The 20,406-nt window shown below is 33.3% G+C and overlaps 1 protein-coding gene and 1 long non-coding RNA gene across 2 annotated transcripts; both read left to right on the top strand.

Annotated features, from left to right (window-relative positions):
* Positions 1-343: 343 nt before the first annotated feature.
* LOC120349848 lies at positions 344-14,458 on the top strand. Its single transcript, XR_005570455.1, has 3 exons — positions 344-444; positions 13,306-13,371; positions 14,259-14,458. It is a non-coding gene; the product is annotated as an uncharacterized LOC120349848 (long non-coding RNA).
* Positions 14,459-18,710: 4,252 nt separating this feature from the next.
* Positions 18,711-19,748, top strand: LOC120349611. Its single transcript, XM_039420050.1, has one exon. The coding sequence runs from the start codon at positions 18,711-18,713 to the stop codon at positions 19,746-19,748; it is 1,038 nt and encodes a 345-aa protein (XP_039275984.1).
* The last annotated feature ends 658 nt before the right edge of the window (positions 19,749-20,406 follow it).

Here is a 20,406-nt window from a genome sequence, read left to right as displayed (position 1 = left end):
AACAATATTATTATTTTTTTGTATTGTAGAATTGATGTTCACTCTTTTAAAAGTATAGGTGTAATTATCATTATCCAAACATGAATTGAACACTGTCAAAATAATTGTTTCCTTTTGAAGGACTATAAGTCGAATGTAATAGGATCACAATCCAAAAACTGCAATTGAATATAATGAACCATATCAAACTTTCTGAAACCCTCCGTACACCTCTCTCCATTCTCTCTCTGTAACGGTTCATAATATACTGATCCACAATTGGAGTGGAGAAAACTGGTTTGCAAACTTATGCAGGTTCAAACATGAAAACTAAATTTCATTTTTACTCTTTATAAGTGGCCTACTATAAAATAGACCAGCTTTTCCACTCAACCTTCAGTCTTCACCCAGTGTTCAATGTGAGATTCATACAGAACCACCTATCAAGCGAATCCAAGGAATAAGGTAAGGCCTTTCAAAAATATACAATAAATATAATATACATACATCAAATACTTATTTCGATTTAATTTCTGATCATCTTTTTCATATAAAATCATCCAAACTTGATTTGAGATGATTAAATGAGACTAATTCAACCTTCTCCATTTTTAATCTGATATTGTCAAAACTATTTTTAAGTTTTTTCTATTGTTTCTTCAAACTATCTTTGTATGTTACCAAATCCACCTTTTCATTATCAAAGTCAGATCTTGTTAGTACCGTTTTCTTATGCTCACATAACTGATTGTCTAAATATTACTTAGCGTCTATCTCATTACTTTTACCATGTGAAACATGTCCAAACCTTTCCACAGACATGATGTAACTGAAAGGCTAAATACGACACTAACTTTAACCTTCCCTAATACATTTCTACTCAGCCAGATTAAAAATAACCTCCCACAATTGATTACTATCTGTGATTGTTGTTATATGATGATCATTGCTACATCCATCCTCAATTACAATATATAAGAACTCATACACTTCAGATAATTTATAATTATTTGGCCGCTTTATAATTTTTATTTCTGCCAATGAATTTCATTATTGTTGAATTACAACTTTGCTTGGTTCTCTTATCGCTTTAGATGATATGATTACTCTTTATCACAGATAACATTCGATTTTACTTGAGTGGTACTTTGACTAGGCTATCTTTCCTTTCTATTTTATAATTCTATTAAAGCTCAATAGTTCATTTCAAAAATATTTTGTGGTGCTAAAATACCACGTGACAATGATTATGGGGAATTAGATCGATGAAAAATGAAAATGGAAAATAGAACAAGAGAAGCCAAACGGACAAGAAGAAGATGAAGAAAATATTGTTGAATAAAAAGAAGAGTATATTCTGTGAAAACAGGAGACAACATCTCGAACCATCCGGATTCACAAGCAAGCAAGAAGGGTTGAGGGGGAGAAGTGGCTAGACCTGATTCTTGAAACCTCCTTTTGCTGAGTTGAAGGCTTGGCAACAGAGTTCAGCTCCAATTAGGGTCGAAAAGGCCCAGAGAAAAGGTGACATTGGTCTCGACCTCGCTCTTCTTCTTCTCCTTCACTTTTTTCTTCTTCTTCAGCTTCCCTTCTTCTTTTTCTACTACTTCTTCTTCTTTCTCTCCTTCTTCCTCTTTTTCTTCTTTATGTACCTTGCATCTACTTCTTCATCACGTTTTTAAGTGTTTCTTGTTTTAGATATGAGCTGAAAATTGCTTGAAGTTACTCTACAAAATGGGAATATGGCTCCAACTTTTTCTTACACTGCTTGGCAATACAATATAATATTTAAACTGTACCTGCCTCGGTAGTTGTGATTTTTTCATGTGAATATTTTCTAGAGTTTGTAATGGCTCAATAACTGAGATAGTTTTTAGTTTACTAAGGCCCGCATGCAGATACACAGTTTCAACGAAGAAATGCCAGCTGTTCGTTTGAACCCTGAATGAAACACATTCTAATATAATGCAACAATATCTACAAGTGAACGTGGTTCAGCGTTGAACATAGCTAGTGCATATGGCCCAAAGTTGGTGATTATCAAAGTTAGTAGACTGTTCTGGGTGATTGTGATGATTTTAATTCCGCAACAAATTTTGTGATGTAATTCAGTTGTCAGTATTTTGAACTTCTCCAGCTGAAAAATTGTTATTTACAATGGATCCCCATATTTTGTATCTGTTCTTTTTTCCATGTCACATTGTCATTAATTTGGACCCTCCCATTTCCACTTTCTCACATTCTCAATTACACTCTCGTGCCTTCCTATTACTCTCTCTCTCTCTCTTTGAAAATAACTGAAACTGTCCAGCCCTAGAACGATCACATGACAACCACCCCCACCCATCCCACAAGTACAAACCTATAAACTTGTTATAGAATAAATTGTATATATATTATATAAACTTATGTTATTTTAACTGTCCACTGCATACTGCTGTATATTACTGAAAGTTGATTACCCTGATCTACTTTCAGCCTAATCCATTTTAATAATAATTAATGATTTGATCTCACTTACTTATATAATTATTTTACTTTATTAATTTTCTGTTTTTTCTCTTAAATCTTCATATTAATTGAAACTTTTAGAATATTTTCATTCTTAAATAAATCCTCAGTTGAATTAATGAAATTAGCGTTTTGGTAGAGAGTTAGTGGGAAGGATACTTCAAATGTTCTTTCCGAAGAATGGACATTGATATTTATTTATTTATTTATACATTAATAGATACCATCATTCTCAACTATGAATGATTGGGAAAGGAACAACAGGCTTAAAGCCCAAAACTGTTCCTTTCCCAAATTTAGATAGAAATTGTTCAAAAATAGGTTATGTTTACACTACACGTTTTTTGTCCAATTTTGAGTCCAAAATATTTATAAACTAGGAATTTAGAATTTAGGAAAGTTGAAAACCAGATTAAATAATAATACTTCACTAAATCATCACTAATAACTGAAAATACTGTATTAATAATTGAAAATTTTAAAACGCGAAAAGAAACTCAAACGTACTCCTAAAACAACAGCTGTCAATCTACTGTCCAAATGTGTCCAAAGCTCCGCCAATTTATGTAGATGCATAACAATATTATCTATTTTATTTATAGTTATTACAAATTGTTTTTTTCCATATCATATACAGCTCAATAATTATTTTCTTAATTTATATTTTGTAAATTCATCTATAATTTTGCTGTATTATAAGCTATTGTATATAAGTTGTGGTGGTCCTATTTAAATGCCTCACGTTGCGTCGGCAAATTAATTATGTAACGCTCCTTGGGGGGTTCCTGGTTTTTTGACTTGAATAATGCCCCAGACGGAGACGTCACACAGATATAAAATCTTACACTGAATCCTCGGTGTTGTAATCTCAAATTTATAAGAGTGTGGATGAATACTATAGAACACCAGGCTGAGAGATTCAGTATAAGATTTAATTTAATAGTCCAAATCGCAGGAGGCACAAACTCCTGCACATCCTTGATCTGTTCAATGACTATCTCTATGAGAATAATATTCTTTGCAAGTATGCGTCGTAGTGTAGCAATTGCTAGACACCAGATTCAGAGACCTTAAATTATTACCTGTATTGTAGACAGTGCACAAAATCAAACAGGTCGAGCAAGGAACTTGGTGCATATAATTTGCGGGATTGCGCCACTAATAAATTCCGACGGTCTAGGCTAGGTTTGATATACCAAATGCCGTTCGGAAAATACTTCGCGGACAGAATCTTTCCAAGTTCCAGGCTCTATTGTATGATTCTTTACGCTGTAGCTGCTCTGCTCTGTGGTGGGAACCTTTATTCCTAAGTCGAAGTAGGGCACAGATAGAAGCTGAGATATTGGCAGGTAAGGACAGGGAACGTATGATCTCAATCTGACCCCACTTAATACTTCCACTTAGATCTGTTCCTTGAACCAGATTTGGATCAATTATTTCAATGATCGTTTTTGATCGGTGCTTAACAAGTACAAACGTGCCAAACACAAAATCTGAAGGGCTAAAGAAATAATCGAACTCAGGAAATAAAGTATTAGATTTGGAATATAATGAGCAGTAATAATAATTAATGAACAGTACAGTTTCAAGATTTGAAACTTTTGAATAATTTTCTGCTGACAGGCTTATTTGAATTAGTGCTATGATGCTGGGCTATCATGCACATTCTTTTTACAAAGTTTCAAGATTCTTAAAGATAAATTATGATTCCAATGATTTAACTAGAAAATATGACAATATGTGAAATTTAATCAGGGTCGTGGTTCAGGCAGATAAGAACAGTTAAACGACCACAAAACTTACAATTACAATTCAGTACACTTGGGCTATTTGCGCTTTCGACGTGGCCATTAATAATTAGCGAAGAAAAAATTGAAGTAATTTCTGTACTTTTCGAAGCAAAGGGTGTGGCCCCATAAAAAAAGAGAACTCACGTGATCCTTCTTGGTATGGTGGTTTCTTTGAATTAATTTAGATTCGATGGTTCGTCCAAACTTCAATCTTCAGCACATGGGAGATTTTTTGTAAATTAATTATTTCCTTCACTGATAAAAAATGAATAATAAACTTTAGATTCATGGAAGTAATCAATTGATAGAATAATTTTACAAATATAACGAATAATATTGCCTCATATATAGGCTAACATTTAAAATACATAAAATTAACAAATAAGAATCTCACTAGAAAAATGGTAACTTTTAGAACAAGGTCTTTACAGTGAAGGCATTAAAAGGGAAGTAGTGTCTCTCTTCTCGAAAAACTTTTGCTGAGCAGTTCCGTCTTACTTAATTTGCACAGAATTTTGCTATTGGTGGAAATAGTATGACATATACATAACGTCAGAGATGAGTAAGAGAATTGTTCTTGCTTTACAATAAATAAACTCAAATTATCTGCCTTTTATTAGTAATTAAATTCTCTTCATATTTCTCCTTATTCAATATAAAATGTGTTACCGCATATGACAAGGCCTTTTCTAGTTGCTGATAACAAAAATAGAATATCATGTTTGAATATCATCTCTTTTTGGTGTCATTTTTCCGACCTATGATTGGCCTGAACGGGTTACAGAGATTTTTACATTAGTTCTTGTGGTTGATTCTATGATAATTATTATATAATATTGATATTTCATACAAGAGATTATTATTACATTAATAGATAACATAATATGAATATTACAATTTTTATCAATGATAATGCTTGTATCATGACCATGCTCGCTTTTATAATATCTAACATGCTGTATATTTCCATTAATAAATTATTTTAACAATAATAAATATATTTTCATTTTGAAACTCTTATCCTTATTACAATAGTTATTGGTTTTTGGAAGTAATTATATCATCGTTTTGGAACGTAAGTTCAGCAGTACAAATAATTTATTTTGAATAATTTCTTGATTGCATTCAAAAGAGCTGTTCACTCACATAAAAAATCTGGTGTGGCGCACTCACACAACTTTCCTTGCCGTTATGATTTGATCACCTGACGCTAGTGTTCTCGCGCATATCAAGTCTACTTATAAACAAAGATCCAAGCCAGCTTGTGATAAGACAATAACGTTGGAGACATACGAGGTCTGCTATCTCTTCATATGAATCATTTAATAGAATCAACAGTTGCCAACAGTTTGCAATAATTGGATAATCACATTTTCTCGAATTTCGAGCTTATTTTTAATTTTAGGTGAAAATGTTACTGGACATTAATTGTAGAGATGCTCATGCTTAATCTTTTCCACTCGAAATTTTTTGTTTAAATTGTACCTGAAGCCTGATAATTGAGAATCTAAAATCAAACTTTGCATAGATGGGGCGGAGCTCCTGAAATTTTTACAGATATGGGACTTGTGGCAGTTGATAGAGCTTATCGATGACTATTCTAGGTATAACTTTAATCAAAATCGTTGGAGCCGTTTTTGAGAAAATCGCGAAAAACCCTGTTTTTGACAACATTTTCGCCATTTTAGCCGCCATCTTGAATCGCATTTGATCGAAATTGTTCGTGTCGGATCCTTCTATTGTAAGGAGCTTACGTTCCAAATTTTAAGTCATTCCGTTAATTGGGAGATGAGATATTGTGTACACAGACGCACATACACTCATACACACACACACACACACACACACACACACACACACACACACACACACACACACACACACACACACACACACACACACACACACACCACACACACACACACACACACACACACACACACACACACACACACACACACACACACACACACACACACACACACACACACACACACACACACACACACACACACACACACACACACACACACACACACACACACACACACACACACACACACACACACACACACACACACACACATACAGACCAATACCCAAAAACCAATTTTTTGGACTTAGGGGACCTTGAAACGTATAGAAATTTAGAAATTGGGGTACCTTAATTTTTCTCGGAAAGCAATACTTTCCTTACCTATGGTAATAGGGCAAGGAAAGTAACAAAGTTGTAACCTCTAAATTTGATGGTTGACTATAAACAATTATTTACAAATTATTCGCAATAAACTATAATTTTCAATAAATAATTCTTCCAAAATATGCTGTATAGAACGGTGCTCTTATCTCAGTTTCAGCTGTTGATAAGTATAATCTTCATTGCTATCAGGTAACAGTACATTTGATACTCTTCCTAGCCTTTGACAATAATAATGTCTTCTATTTCTTTGATTTATTTTATTTTATGGTCTCAATAATTTTAAGATGTCACACAAAAGGCCACAAGATATTTGAAATATGTATTGTGAGACAAGTCCAAACAAGAAATATTTGAAAAATCTGATATTGGGTCATAAATGCTATTTTAACACTCATCTTCCACTTAAATCCACACTTAAAACTAAAACAAGAAATCGTGCACTTTGGCTATGAAAAAATAATTGATTGTTCCTATCATAGGATACAATCTACAATAAATAATGAGGTCTCTTTGGATCCTTCATTACAAACAAATTCGAAATTTCATTTGATCCTTGACTATAACAAGCAAAAACAATAATTTCAATAATAATATCCTCTTAGGATTTCAAAAACATTAATACAAATAATATAGATTTTCAACATTCAAGGTGTAGAGTTTCGACTCTTTGACTTGGGTCTTGGACAAATTTTTGTAAAGAAGATTGTTCTCGGAGACATTATAAATCGTCTACTCTTTATCCGCGCAATTCACTTTGGCGCTTACAGGTGCATACAAATAGGGTCACAAAGAAAGTGAGTCTAGAATCTTGCATGAAAATTAGTGTCTGACTGACTTAATTAACTTAAGATATGTTCCACAATATTTAATTTTCGAAAATAATTACTCATTTTTCATTTGAGGATGAGTAATTTCGTTTTTTTTTCAACTCTTTTGGTAATTGGTTCACATACAACAGAAACAGTAAGGGACCCAGAATTGAGCCTTGAGGTACTCCAGCCTGGACCTCCAGTTTTTGAGATTTAATTTTTACTATTTCATTCCCATCCACCTTGGTAAGCTCAACACACTGGTTTCTACCTATGAGATATGATTCAAACCAATTTAGTTCTATACCATTCACACCTACAGTTTTTAGTATTTCCAATAATATTCTATGGTTCACACAATCAAAAGCTTCGGATAAATCAAGAAATATTGCGGCTGCCTTCTCACCTGAATCTATTATATCTATTAGTCTTTCAACAAGGGATACTATTGCAGTCTTAGTAGATTTCCCTTTCTGGAACCCATGCTGTTCATCACATATGAAATTAATTTCTTCCAGGTGCATCAATAACCTATTTAAAACTGCTCTTTCAAAAATTTCACTTATTACATTTAGAATGCTAATGGGTCTATAATTTTCAACTCTTTTCAGAATCACCGCTCTTGAAAATTGGCAAAATTTTTCCTTGTTTCAGATCATCAGGGAAAATACCCTGCTCCAGTGAAGTATTAAGGAGATGCAATAAAGGGTCCAGTAATTCATTTCCACATTCTTTTAAAATTTTGCTTCAGACCCCATCCAATCCTACTGTTTTTTTGTTATTCAAACTTTTTATTATTCTTGACAACTCATCTCTTGATAATGGATGAAATTTAAATACCTTTTCAATTGGCTCAGCATTTAATGTAGTTGTATTATAAGTATTAGTGTTCAGTGACTTTTGGAGATTATATGCAACCTGTTGATAATATTTATTGAAAAAGTTACAAATGTCTATACTATCATTCATATAATTTCCATGTTCATCGATTATCCTAGGGACATTAGTAACTGTATCCTTTTGAGCTTCTCTCCTATTTCTATTAATTACCTCCCAAACAGCAGAGTTAAAATTGGTACTAGTTGTTAATATTTCAGCTGTTTTCTTACACTTAGCTTTCTCACTTCTTTTGCATAGTTTTTCTTTAGACATTTGTATTTGACCTCACTCGGAACATCCCTCACTAATTTAAATTCCTCATAAGCTTCCCTAACAATATTTCTTTGAGTAAGAACATCTTCAGTTATCCATTCATCTACTTTGTTTAATTTACTTTTTACGTTGACTTTTTTTATCAGACAGCATACACTAATGTGAAATCTTAGGGTATCAATGAATTGCTTATATTTGTAATTTAGGTTACAACTGTTATAAACACTACTCCAATTTTCTTGAAGCAGTTCCTGCTTCAAACAATTCATATTTCTTAGCTCATATTGCTGAATTTCTTTCACAAAAGTTTTTTTTCTGCTTGGATTCTGGCCCTGCAACTTAACATCTAAAATTTGATAGTTATGATCTGATAGATCTGAGCTACCTAACCTGACATAACAACCTTTTATATTTGTGAGGATATTATCAATAATTGTCTGTGAAGTTCGAGTTACTCTTGTATATTCGTGAACCTTAATTTCTAAATTATTCATATTAATAGTATCTCTAATATCCTCTGTCATTTTATCCTGCCTGGCAAAATCGGTATTGGAATCTTCCTAACTTGATTTATTTCCTTTATTTTTAAGCCATGCTCTGTGAAAATAACAATGTCAGGATCCTGCTGTTTAAGAAATACTTCTAATCTGTCAATTTTGTTGCGAAGATACTGAATATTTTGATGATAAATACTAAAAACCTTACCATCTTGTGCTACTCTATCTCTAGCATTTGTAGCTATTTCCCTTTCCCTGTTTTGAGCCAATTTACTAAAAAATCGTTATTTGTTTTTTTGACTGTTTTTAAACCAGAGGATTGCAAACGGCTTTCAATCAGCTCTGCCAATCTATTACAGAAGATTACTTTGCCAGATCGATTTAGATGCAACCCATGATTAGTGAAGTTATGTCTTTTCAGCCTTTCATTTAGAAAACAAATCCCCAGTTGTTTAGAATTCTTATTTTTTAGGCTGTTGATTGTATTATGGATTGATTTGTTTGTCGAATTGATTGCTTCATTTAATTCTGGCCTATCAAACCTATTAGGAATAGTACTTATTATTAAGTTTGTTTTTTTGCTGAGTGGCACAATTTCCTTGATTTTTTCTGTTACTTGAGGAAGATGATTCAAGTTAGGTTCATTTATATTATTTGAGCCACCCAGTACAATTAGATAGTCATTTTCATTAAAGTCTTTAGTTTGTTCCCTAGCTGACTCTACAACTTTATTAATTGATGCACTTGGCTTGAAAAAACATTGGACATCAAATTTGTTTTTCAATCTTTTATCAAGGAGATCACTGCAATCACGTCCATGACTGGATGTCAGTAGCAGAACTCTCCCTTTCCTATCTTTATTTCCCTCAGCTATATTTTTGGTTGCTGTCTTCAAAACCTCACTGTACGTTTTATTTCGACCATTTTCAGAGCATTTCCCATCATTTAGGTTAGATTCTATTTTTTTGCATTTGGACGGAGGTTCTATCATACATTTAGTATTATCAAATTTAGATTTTAGTTTCTTTATTTCCTCTGACATTAGACTACATTGATTTTTTAGATTTAGTATTTCTTTTTTATGGTCTTCATCTTGTAATTTTATAATCAGTTCTAAAGATTTAATTTCTTCTAAGTTACCATCCCTAACCTTTCTTCCCCAGACGTTTTTAGAGTTACTTCTAAATTGGTTTTTTAAATTAGTGTGGCTACTTTGTAGTTGAGCAACTTTTTCGGCTAAAGTAGTTTGAAGAGCTGGGGTTTTTGGTTTTGGGAATGCGTAAGTACTCCCGCCATGTTTACATTTCTATTATTAACCTTCGGTGTTCTACTTGAGCTCATCTTCCTATCTAAGAAATTATATTACTTGCAATAATAATAATTGATTTATACATGATAGGAATTTAATTTGGTTATAATTCTAGTCAAGTAAACTATCTATGTTTATTTTTAAATCTCGAAAACCTAACCTCAAACTAACCTCTAAACGGTGTTTGGCTTATTAAAATAGAATTAAGAATTAAAATCTAAAACAAAATGATAAAATGTGATCAAGAAACAATTAATAATGAAATAAACACAAAATTTGTACTTATCCGTGACTATTTATAACACAAAATCTTCCAAAACCCAGGAGCGAAATTATGTAGTACTTTCATTCACAACCTCTCAAGGTCATCCCAATGAATGATCAAGCAGGCTATGAACTTTACAATAATTTTACACTTTGACTTCATATTTCGAAGTTACTTCATTGAATTTAATTAAATACATTTGTTTTCATTTTTCATCCTTCCTCTATCATTTCAATCTATTCATTATTAATTATCTCATTTCTTCTGATATGTTGATATATTTTCTTCATATATTATGTTTGATATATATGTTGTTATATTACAATATATATATTATGTTGATACACTTTAGTTTATCGGCCGCGGAATCTAGCATTAAGACCTACATAGATCGATAGACAAGATCAATACGAGATCAACCATGTATAACATTGTTGTCGATTTTCAAGGATTAGCTGAAAAAACATGGCGGAAAATTAAAAATTTTTATTTTTAATAATTTTTTTATGGCTGAAATATGTTTAAAACTAGTGCAATCTTATGTACAATAATCCAATGAAACTAATTTCAGGTTCCTATAACTTCAGTAGTTTTTGAGATATTGCAAAAAATGTGCAGAAAAATGAAAATTTTTTGCTTTAAAAAAGGTTAACTTGTTTTCATGATGATTGATAGGTATTTTAAACTATTAGATTTAGTAGAATGATAAATTCTAAAGAAAAAATGTTCAGTCACTTGATAGCCTAAACTCAAAATTATTCAAGATATTTGGGAAAATAAAAAAAATTGCACACTCAATACTCTTCAATTCTCATATTTAATTTTTTTTTACTACTTTCAGTGACTACTAAATTGGCCTTATTTCATTGGGATTTTTGCAGGGAATTCATTAGAATAGATTTGAGGTTGGAAAATTTTATAGATTATTAAGATATTTGAAAAAAAAATACAAGAAAATGTAGTATTTTAGCTTTAGAAGAGTTCAATATGTTTGCATAGGCATAGTGCAGACCGATATTGAGGATCACATTTTATTCAGCTTCCAATGCAAATCAGAAGCTTTAAAAGATTGTAAAAATAATTGAATCAACTCAAGCTTTTCCTAACCTACGCTTTTTCCCAATGTAAGCTTTTCCTAACCCAAGCTTTCCCTATTCTAAGCTTTTCCCAATCTTACCTTTTTTCCTAACTTAAGCTTTTCCTAACCTTAGATTTTCCCTAATATAAGCTTTTCCTAACCTAAGCTTCCCCTAACCTAAGCTTTTCTCAAACGTAGCTTCCCCTAACCTAAGCTTTTTCCTAACCCAATGTTTTCCCAATCTTAGCTTTTCCTAAACTTAGATTTTTCCTAATCTAAGCTTTTTCTAACCTAAGCTTTTCCTTACCTAAGTTTTTTTCTAACCTAAGCTTTTCCTAACCTAAGCTTTTTCTAATCTAAGTTTTACTAACCCAAGCTCCCCCAACCTAAGCTTTTCCTAACCTAAGCATTTACTACTCTAAGTTCTACCTAACCTAAGCTTTTCCTAACCTAAGTTTATTCCAGACCCAGCCTTCTCTAACCTAAGCTTTTCCTAACCTAAACTTTTTCTAATCTGAGCTTTTCCTAACCCAAGCTTTCCCCAACCTAAGCTTTTCCCAAACCCAGCTTCCCCTAACCTAAGCTTTACCTAACCCAAGCTCCTCCTAACCCAAGCTTTTCCCAACCTCAACTTTATCCTAACCTAAGCTTTTCCTTATCTACGTTTTCCTAACCCAAGCTTTCCTCAACCTAAGCTTCTCCTAACCTTTTTCTAATCCAAACTTTTCCTAACCCAAGCTTTCCCTAGACCCAGCTTCCCCTAATCTAAGCTTTTCCTAACCTTAGCTCTTTCCTAACCTATGCTTTCCCTAACCTTAGCTTTCCCTAATCTAAGCTTTTCCCAACCTAAGCTTTTTCCTAACCTGAGCTTTTCCTAAGTTGAGCTCTTTCTAATGCAAGTTTTCCTAACCCATCTTTCACTGACCTAAGCTTTTCTCAGACCCAGCTTCCCCTAACCTAAGCTTTTTCCCAACCTGAGCTTATCCCAACCTCAGCTTTTCCTAATCTAAGCTTTTCCCAACCTAAGCTTTTTTTCCTAATATAAGCTTTTCCTAAACTAAGATTTCCCTAACCTGAGCTTTTCCTGACCCTAGCTTCTCTCAACCTAAGCTTTCCCTAATCTAAGCTTTTCCTAACCTAAGATTCCTCTAACCTAATATTTTTCTGATCCAAGTTCCTCTTAACCTAAGCTTTCCCCAATCTAAGCTTTTTCTAAACTAAGTTCTCCCTAGGTAGCAAAAAATGGAGTTGTAATATTTTTATTTGCCCAAAAATCTCGAACAATTTTGAGTTTAGGTAATCAAGTGACTAGACATTTTCTCTTTAGAACTTAACATTCTACTAAATCCAATAGTTTAAAATGCCTATCAATCACCATGCAAACAGGTTCACCTTTTTTTTCAGCTAATCCTTGGGAATCGACAACAATGTTATACATGGTTGATCTCGTCTTGATCTCCTCTATCGATCTATGTAGGTCTCAATGCTAGATTCCGCGGCCCATATACTGAAGTGCAGCCGGCTATGAACTTTACAATAATTTTACACTTTGACTTCATATTTCGAGGTTACTTCATTGAATTTAATTAAATACATTTGTTTTTATTTTTCATCCTTCCTCTATCATTTCAATCTATTCATTATTATTTATCTAATTTCTTCTGATATGTTGATATATTTTCCGTTGATGATGTGTTTTTATTTCTTTTTCGCAGGTGTCTGGGCTGAGGTAGGCTGTTGAAAGCATGGTCACTGTAGCTTGAGGCAGATGAATAAATCAGGTTGGTAATTTTTAAAGTTGTCTTCAGACTAGTGTATTCTATTGATTTAAAGTTGATAATAATTTCTTCAAGTTGATGTTGATTTGATGATATTTTCTTATTAGCTGAGATGAGGCGGTTATCTTGATCGATTAGGCTGTAGGAAGGTACCAGCCCGCAAATATGTGATATAATGTGTAGGCTGTGATTATGAAAAGTTTGATAATCGATGTAGTCCCTGAATGTAGTTTCCAATTGAGTTAGATTTCTTCTTCAACAAGCTCCCATCTAGATTTGATTTTGGATTTGTTTCAAGTTCCCATTCCAATTTGCAACTATCCGTTTTATTAAACTTGGCTTAAAACGAACATGCCGACGAGGTAGATCAATTCCTTCAAATGTAGTTCCTCTTTGTTGGCCGGTGACATGTAGTTTTATATTCTTAAACCTGACATGCCGGTAATGTCCGTGGATTTTTCCAAATAGTGTTTTACTTTTGTGCATGCTGGTGGAAAGTCTGCTTGATTTTAACTTGACATGACTGCGGTGGTTGTAAGTCCTCTTGAGAATTACCCTTCTTTTCTGCCTGGTGGGAAGAAGAATGATATTCAATTTTAGCCTGACATGACGGTAATGTGTGTAGGTTTCATCAAAAATGCTTCTTCTTTTCTGAATGGTGGGGAGAAGTTTGGTGTTCAATTTCAGCCTAATGTGATGGTGGTGTAGATAGATCATGTTAGATGATTTTCTTCTCTGGTGTACTATGATCCTGCTGGGTTGTGGTTTTGATTTATTGGGGTTTTTGATTTTTCTGTTGTGGTTGTGTGACTTCTTAAAAGTTTTGATTTGTCTTCTGTTGCTTGGCGACCGATTATGATGTTTTCCCTTGATGGGTTTGTTTGTTGCAGGTGACTTCTTCGGTGGATCGGAGATACGGGTAGGCGGCGGTCCGGGCTGCTCTTCGACTCGGTGGACGGCTCTCTCAGGCTCCCTCGGTGCATGGATGGTGTCGTCCGTCAGTGGTGCAGGCTGTCCCTCCATGTGATGGATGGCGTCCTCGGGCTCCTCCTGGCGTCCGGTGCGGTGCGGGTCGACTCCAAGCTGGCTATCCTGGGTAGGTTGGTCACTCGTCTTTGTCAAATGTTTCTCTGTTTGTTTGATGACTTCCTCCTCGAGTATGTCTGCTTCCACATGCATGGGCTCCTTTAGGGCATGTCCTCCATTTCTGTCATTCTCTTATGTTCCTCCTGCGATACCTGGTCCAGTTGGTAATGGGGGTTGATTGCAGGCTCATCCAGACGCTCAATCACTGTTTGTTCACTAAACTTACGTTTGTTCAGCAGTACAAATAATTCATTTTGACTAATTTCTTGATTGCATTCAAAAAAGCTGTTCACTCACATAAACAAAGTTGTAACCTCTAAATTTGATGGTTGACTATAAACAATTATTTACAAATTATTTGCCAAAAATTATAATTTTCAATAAATAATTCTTCCAAAATATGCCGTATAGAACGGTGCTCTTATCTCAGTTTCAGCTGTTGATAATTATAATCTTCTTTGCTATCAGGTAACAGTACATTTGATACTCTTCCCAGCCTTTGACAATAAAAATGTCTTTTCTGTCTTTGATTTATTTTATTTTATGGTCTCAATAATTTTAAGATGTGTGCCGTGCTATGAATTTAGAAAGTTAATTTGGAATTTAGAATTTAGAAGCACACACAATATAACTTAATAAAAGGGATTCTTGATAAACATACCTAGTGCTAGAGAACGGGAATCCAGAAATGACAAGAGAGACAACGAAATAGAGAGAAGATATCAACTATATTGTCACCTCTTACAGTTAAATTCAACAATTAATAAAACAAAAGAAGTTACATCATGAAAACCGATAATAAAATTACTAAATTTAGAAAGTTATCTCTGATATAGATAATTTGGTAATAACCTACTGTGTCTGCTTTACATTAGAAACGTTTTAGATTGAATCATTTGAAGCTTAAAGGACTCTAATTTCAGAAAGAAGAATATGAAAGTTATCATAAATATTCTTCAGAAGTTAATCATAAATAACTATACATAATATGTTAAGAAAAGATCAACATAAAATTCAGGAAATTCTCAGAACATCCAGAACACACTTGGAAACTTTTAAAACACTATCAAAATGCTATCAAATGTCAATCATACCCATTCTTTATCGTTATAATTACTATGAAAGCAGCAAAGACAAATATTCCTAAAAAATCACATCACGGAATTCTACCTTGGAAAAATTATTCAAAAAATATATGTCATCAAAACAAATTTAGAAAAGGTTAGGGTCCTTGAAACTTCATTTGATCCTTTACAACTTTAAGATGAAAATTATTTTAAAACATTAATTTATCAATAAGGGACCTCTAAACATTTCGTATACTAATTCAACTTTTAGTAGTTTAGAAGATAATAAAATACAAATTTAAAGAAAACTGAAATTCCCAGCTGGATCCTTTCAGAGAAAATATGGCCTCACATTTCAATGTAAAGATACAACCGAAAATCCACTACTCAAAGCAAATTAATAAAATTAGTAATCTATCTATCCCCAATAATATCTCAAAATTACGATTTAACAAAAGTCTAATTGCGCACGTTTTTGAAAGTCTGTAGTCACTAAAACCCATTTTGTCACATTCGGAGTTCCTGGGACGTTCGTTTAATTTTGAAAAAAAAGTTGTTACCTCAAAGCTGTTTCTTCAACTCAATTTAGGCTCGGTGATTAAGCTCTATCATCAGGAGACAGCATACCCCAAGCTTCTAGGACTGCCATCGGTTCAGAGGCGTCTCAGCGGCTTAAAGACACACGTTCATGAACCCGTAAGTTGATGGACTCGTACGTTGATCCCATACCTTGATTGACCCGTACTTTGATGATCCCGTACTTTGATTGACCCGTACTTTGATGATCCTGTACTTTGACCGCTGTTAGAATAAAAAAATAAACTAGGATAATACAATTTAACTTAACTTCAGTTATTTAATAAAATCAACCTACTTTAGGTTATATAAAACTCAAGTCAATACTTATTACTTTAAAACATAAATAGACATTACCTACTTCAATCTCTTGATTTAATAGAAAATAATTTATTCGTAATCAGGGTTATGCCCTATACACAAAGCGATGAGTACATAGTATACCATAATAGGCCTACATAATTCACAAGTTGATTGAATTACTCCATAATAAGGTATTTCGAGTATTGTTATTAGTTTAGTCAGTTCTCTTACATAAATTACATATATAGTGTAATTTAAAAGAATAAATTACATGATAGGTGTTTCCTTGAGAATCAAGAAAGCTTTTCATTAGAATAGACAAACAAATGAAATCTATAACACAAAATACTGTCATTATTCAGGCTAATAGCTTCCTCTTCAAAAATAATTTAAATAAAAAAATATCTTAATTCCTACTAATATGTATTCTATATTTCTACAAAACATATATCGTTCATTTTCTTCCAACATTCATCAGTTTGAATTACCATTACCATCTTCCATTCAAATCAAAAGGACTATTCTCAATTATTACACTTTAATTACGGTACATTACAATAAATACTTTGATGGAAGCTTTCATCGATAATAATTTCCTCAATTATATTATAAATCTATGACGTACCTTTAGTATTGGTTATAGGAGGAAAATCTCCATTGTGAGGTGACAATTTGATACTCTCTCTCTTCTTAATTAAAGCAACTCCTGAGGCAAAGAAAACTAAAAATGCTGCTGGAACAAAAGGTTTCAGAGGCAAATACAAAAAGGCCTAAAGCTGGCATGAGAGCCATGATTAACACAAAGTTCTGATCAGACTACATTTTGTACTGCTTATGACAGAGGACAGACGCTGAGTGAATGCACTTCGCTTTTCTCGTCTTGCCGTGGACAGCTGTGTGATCGTCCATACTGGATAGACCTAACCAACGTTAACTGTGATTGGGAGTTACTATTTTCTAGAAAAATTTCCACCAATAGAAAGGAACGTTACAACTACAATTTAAGATACATTCTCCCAACAAGTGACAGCTATTTTTCCTTGACAGCTATAAATTCCTTGCCTTAAAAGGTCCTGAACTCGACTGATACTCCAAGAAAATCGTTGATTTTCTTAGTATCATTACTTCTACACACACACTTACAGAGTCGACACAACACACCGCAGAAAAGCAAAACAGCAAAATCCATTTTCATAACAGGCTAACTTCTCAGGCTAATTCGCATAATTCTCATCACTCACAATTGTAACAATAAATATTGTTACAGATGTCACAAAGTGAATAAGCCAGTATATATTGTAATCTACATAAATAAAGTACTCAATCAATCAATCAATCTCTTTCTCTATGTATTGTAACATACATAAATAAAGGAATCTAATCTAATCTAATCTCTTTTATAAACTCATGCTATTTTGATTATCCAATGTATATTGCTGTATATTACTGAAAGTTGATTACCCTGATCTACTTTCAGCCTACTCCATTTTAATAATCAATGATTTGATCTTACTTATTTTTTTATTAATTTTCTTTTTTTCTCTCTTAAATCTTCATATTGCTTAAAACTTCAAAAATATTTTCATTTTTAAATAAATCCTTAGTTGAATTAATGAAATTAACGTCTTGGTAGAGAGTTAGTGGGAAGGATACTCCGAATATTCTTTCCAAAGAATGGACATTGATGTGTCCAAAGCTCAGCCAATTTATGTAGATGCATAACAATATTCTAACAAATATTAAATATCTACTACAAATATTATAAAAAATATTATAAATTATCAATATTATATATTACAAATATTATTAATATTAATTAACAAATATTATATATTAAATATCTAATACAAATATCTATAGTTATTACAGATTGTTTTTTCATATCATATACAGCTCAATAATTATTTTCTCAGTTTATATTTTGTAAATTCATCTATAATGTTGCTGTATTTAAAGCTATTGTATATAAGTGTATAAGCCAGTATATATTGTAATCTACATAAATAAAGTACTCAATCAATCAATCAATCTTTCTCACACAATGCATTGTTTTTCTTAACATGCCCTTCCAAATTGCACCTATGCTCTTGTCACAGAGTTTGGGGCATCTAGAACAATGTCAGTTCTTATCGGGCAGCCGATGAAGTCGGATCGGAGTTTATCGCTGTCGAAAAACAACTTCTAAGCGTGTCTCAGCGTATCGGCCGGTTAGCAGTGAAAAATCATAGTGAATTTAATTCGTAGCAGTAATTTTAGTGGAATTTAGTAATCAGTAGAACCTCTACTTAGTAGAAATTAGTAATCAGCAACATGGTGAAGTGTAACAAATGTACAAAGGACATTGCACCGACAAAAGACGGGAGCAGCACGTGTGTGAGCTGCCAGGCACAATTTCATAACTCATGTGTCAGTGAATGTGTTACACGTGGTTCACAAAAATCTTGGAAATGTGTAAAGTGTTGCAGTGAGCAGACAGACACCATAGTTAAACCAACGATCGACTACGAGCGGGTTAATGAAATAATTGTGAAAGCGATTGCTGTCTTAAAAGAGGATATGAAGAACCAGTGGGACGTTAACAACAAGAAATTGGATAGCATACAGGAAGAGATGAGTAATATGAACAAAGACATTACTTTCCTTAAAACAAAAATGGACGAAATAGTTGAAAAAGCGACCAGTACAGAAACAAGGGTGCAGCAGCTAACTGATGATAATTGTAAATTGCATCAAGAATTAGCCGTTGCGAAGAGAGAAATTCACGATCTTCAAATACAAACTAGGAAAAACAACATAGTAATTTCTGGCATCCCAATTCAATCAAAAGGGACCAATGTATTTCCCATTATCATTAAGATAGCTGAACTCCTGAAACTTACATACTACCAAACAGACATCAACGCTGCCCATTGGCTCCCAGTCCGGGGGGGCGAGCCGAGATCTCAGTCAATTGTAGTTTCATTCGTGTCAAGACTGGTTAAAAATGAATGGCTCCTCGCAAGACGTCACAAAAGATTCCTGAAGGCGAGAGAAATCGACAACGATTTTCCAGACGTCCAAATTTATTTGAATGAACAACTCACTAAGGATACAAGTGTACTATTCAAAACGGCAAGGAGCATGATTAAGGAGAACAAGATGGCTTCCGTGTGGACAAACGATGGACGTGTGATGGCCAAGAGAACTCCAACATCTCGTCCATTCAGAGTGAATTGTCTAAAGGACCTGGAGGAGAGGACTCCACCCGCAACCGCCTCCGAGGAAGACGCCGCCCCCATCCAGGCCGACGGGGCGCCGCTACGCCCCACTGCAACCAACGCCAACTCAACCGCCAGCCTGGTCAAGTGAAGTGAGTGCCGCATCAATAGGCAAGTGTCTCCAGCCAGGTAACAACATCAATTTCCTCAGTTCTTCATTAAAATTCCAAAAACACGAGTAGTGTGATATCAGTGAAAATAATATTTTTATATGTATAATTATAAAAAGTAACACATTAGAACGATTGGTGAGAGTGTTTTAAAGATAGCCCATGCGGTGAAATAAACTGAATAAACTATCACTAGCATTTAACCCAATAGATCGTGAAATTCAAGCTATTTACTAACAATAATATATATTTATGTAATAAAAATAATAATTATTATTTCATCCTGATTGCTGAGGTACTACAGTAATACATGGGGGAGAATATATAGTGAAAGCATATAACATTAGGGTGAAATGTTATTGCTTTCTTTGAGGTTTTTGATTGTTTCTTTTTCCCCTCTCTCCCTATGGATTCTTGTTTTCAATGATTATTTAGCATCATATGTATATATTTGTTTTATAATATGGATATCTTTATTTTAGGTGGGATTTTATTATTCTCTTTGATGCTTTTTAATTGTCATTTTTTCTCTAAGGATTCTTGTTTTTCAATTATTGTTTCAACATCATATTTATTTTATATTTATATTGTATAAATATCTTTTATTTATGATCAATTCTACTTACTTTATAGCGAGCT

Source organism: Nilaparvata lugens, chromosome 2, assembly GCF_014356525.2.
Source record: "Nilaparvata lugens isolate BPH chromosome 2, ASM1435652v1, whole genome shotgun sequence".
NCBI lineage: Eukaryota > Metazoa > Arthropoda > Insecta > Hemiptera > Delphacidae > Nilaparvata > Nilaparvata lugens.
This window is presented reverse-complemented; position numbering and strand designations above follow the sequence as displayed.

What these genes read in the sequence shown, in the direction of transcription:
- LOC120349611 (XM_039420050.1), top strand. Translation starts at nt 18,711, where the DNA reads ATGGTGAAGTGTAACAAATGTACAAAGGACATTGCACCGACAAAAGAC.